The 2,599-nt window shown below is 39.1% G+C and overlaps 1 protein-coding gene across 1 annotated transcript; it reads right to left on the bottom strand.

The window, feature by feature from the left end:
* Positions 1 to 154: 154 nt before the first annotated feature.
* On the bottom strand, positions 155 to 2,544 carry LOC106778620 (the record flags this gene model as incomplete). Its single annotated transcript, XM_014666602.1, has 4 exons — positions 155 to 348; positions 421 to 678; positions 762 to 985; positions 1,070 to 2,544. Coding segments are annotated over 4 exons (2,151 nt in total), but the record flags the coding sequence as incomplete, so codon positions are not given.
* Positions 2,545 to 2,599: the final 55 nt, after the last annotated feature.

Here is a 2,599-nt window from a genome sequence, read left to right as displayed (position 1 = left end):
CTTTGCTCCCAACCTTCAAGTCTTCTTTTCTTTCGTGGTCTCCCTGGCAAGATTCTTTTTGGTGGAGGCTCAATGTCGGGTGTTAAAGTCCTTTGTCATAGATGAGGACCATTCAGAGGGTAAATGATGGGGTTGTATGTTTCTTCATACGTACAAGTCCTAAACCAAAGTGGCAAGTATTCTTCAGGATTGATGTTGAGAAAGCTCATGGCTGTGAGTGCATGGCAGCAAGGTATTCCTGTTATTGTCCATTTTCTGCAGCTACAATCTCTTTTCTCAACATCAACCACGTACTTCTCAGCAATGATGGATGTATGAGTGATCTGAAATATTTGCATCCCTGACCAACTGCCAAATGGAAAAAAATGAATGTTAACAACAGCAGATAACTAGTTATACCAAATTCAAAGGTTTTCATACCTTGGCATCCAGTATTTAGTCTTCTCTAACTCCTTCTGCAGTCTTTTTTTAATCTTTGGGCATATGATACCTTCAAATCTGCTAACCTTCTCTCTATTGGATGCCCATCTGTTCATCAAGTACATCCGAATCTCTTCCAACATTGATATTATAGGTTTGCCCCGTGCATCTAAGATGACACTATTAAAACCTTCAGATATGTTGTTGACAAGTGTGTCACAAGAAGGTATTCCTGTAAACCTGGATCTAGACCAATGTCTGCAACAATATAAAGTTAAACATTTGCATAAATTTAAAAAGCATGTTATACTAACAATTTGAATGCGCCTATGTTAACTTGCCTTGGTGGAAGCTGAATCAAGTATTTAAATGCGTCAATGTTAACTTCCTTCATCTGTCTCATTACTGACTCCCATGCTTCAGGGGTTGTTGATGTTGCAGCCTTCCATAGTAATTGTCTAAGGTTTAAGCCAGCAAATTTCTTTCTGAAATTTGAATAAATGTGCCTAACACAGTAACGCTGGTCCACATTAGGCAACAACATTTGTAAAGCTGGAAGAAGTCCCTATTCAAACAAAGTAGGACCATTAAATTTCCTAACTTTATAAGGTGAAGAAAGTAATGAATAAAAGTGTTTGTTGTTACTTACTTTTTGCTGATCTGACATAAATGTACATCTTGAACAAAACCCCCCACCTCCAAGATCCTCAATTAACAATTCCAAGAAAAAAGTCCATGATTCCTTATTCTCAACTTCAACTACAGCATAAGCTAAGGGACACATCTGGTCATTAGCATCTCTGCCAACAGCAGTTAAAAGCTCTCCTCCATATTTCCCTTTTAAGAAACANCCATCCAAATGAATAATTGGTCTACAAGATACAAAGCTGTCCTTACATGCTTTTAAACAAACATAAATTCTCTTGAATATGGTTTTATCCTGGTTTGGTTCAACATTAATCTTAACTGTTGAACCTGGGTTTGCCCGCAGCAACTCCTCTGCATAATCATAGAGNCTTAGATATTGTTCTTTGAAGCTACCCTCAATGCTAGNTGTTGCCATTGCCTTTGCTCTACTTGTTGTAGCCCTAGACACACGTACATTAAATTTCTTACAGAAATTGTTGTGCAGATTTGACATTTTAAAATCAGGATTTGCTTTGATGCTCTTCTCCAGCCTCCCACTTAACCATTTAGAGGTTACTAGACCAACTTTGAATTCCCTAGTACAAGTATGCCTGTCCACAAGCTTTCTTAGCTGCCATGTACGCTGGGTACTCCTATATCCACAATAAGCGTACCAGGGACATTTCCCTTGTGAGCCATAACATTTCACGCTAATTCTTCTCTTATCATTCTTCCACAGCTTCAACTTTCTACCATTGTGTACTCCATAACTTCTAATTGCATCAATGAAATCATTTTTTTNAGGGAAATATGTACCAAGTTCCCATCTATACTCTTTCATACTTGTGGGCTCTTTGAAGGTTGCAAAATCTCCATATCTAGATGTTTCAACATCTGAATCATCACTTATATTTATACTACCACAACTATCAGATTGCCACTCACTATCACTTAATCCCCTTGCCTCTACATGCTTCTTTCCAGAACTACATTCCCTTCCTATTCCCCCTAGCCAGTCCTCTTCCTCTTCTTGGGTTTCTTCATTTCCATGCACACTTACATCCACCAAATGTTCCTCATCAGATGCATCCCCCACTCCACCATCTTCAGCATGTTCCTCAACAACTTCATCAACATGACCATCACCTTCTTCACCATGTTCTTCAACTTCAACATCATCATGTTCTTCCTGAACAACTTCAACCTCAGGAAGTTCTTGGTCATCAACTTCAACCCGAGGAAGTTCTTGCTGACCAAGTTCAACCTCATGAACTTCTTCATTTTGTCCAAGTTCAACTTCAACATCATCATGTTCTTCCTGAACAACTTCAACCTCAGGAAGTTCTTGGTCACCAACTTCAACCCGAGGAAGTTTTTGCTGACCAAGTTCAACCTCATGAACTTCTTCATTTTGTCCAAGTTCAACTTCAGCATCATCATGTTCTTCTTGACCCACTTCAACAACAGGTTCACCTTGTACAACTTCATTAACCTCAACTTCACCTCCATCAACTTGACCAACCTCAATATCACCTACCTCAACTTCACCTCC

This window comes from Vigna radiata, unplaced genomic scaffold (genome assembly GCF_000741045.1).
Source record: "Vigna radiata var. radiata cultivar VC1973A unplaced genomic scaffold, Vradiata_ver6 scaffold_1182, whole genome shotgun sequence".
Classification (NCBI taxonomy): domain Eukaryota; kingdom Viridiplantae; phylum Streptophyta; class Magnoliopsida; order Fabales; family Fabaceae; genus Vigna; species Vigna radiata.
This window is presented reverse-complemented; position numbering and strand designations above follow the sequence as displayed.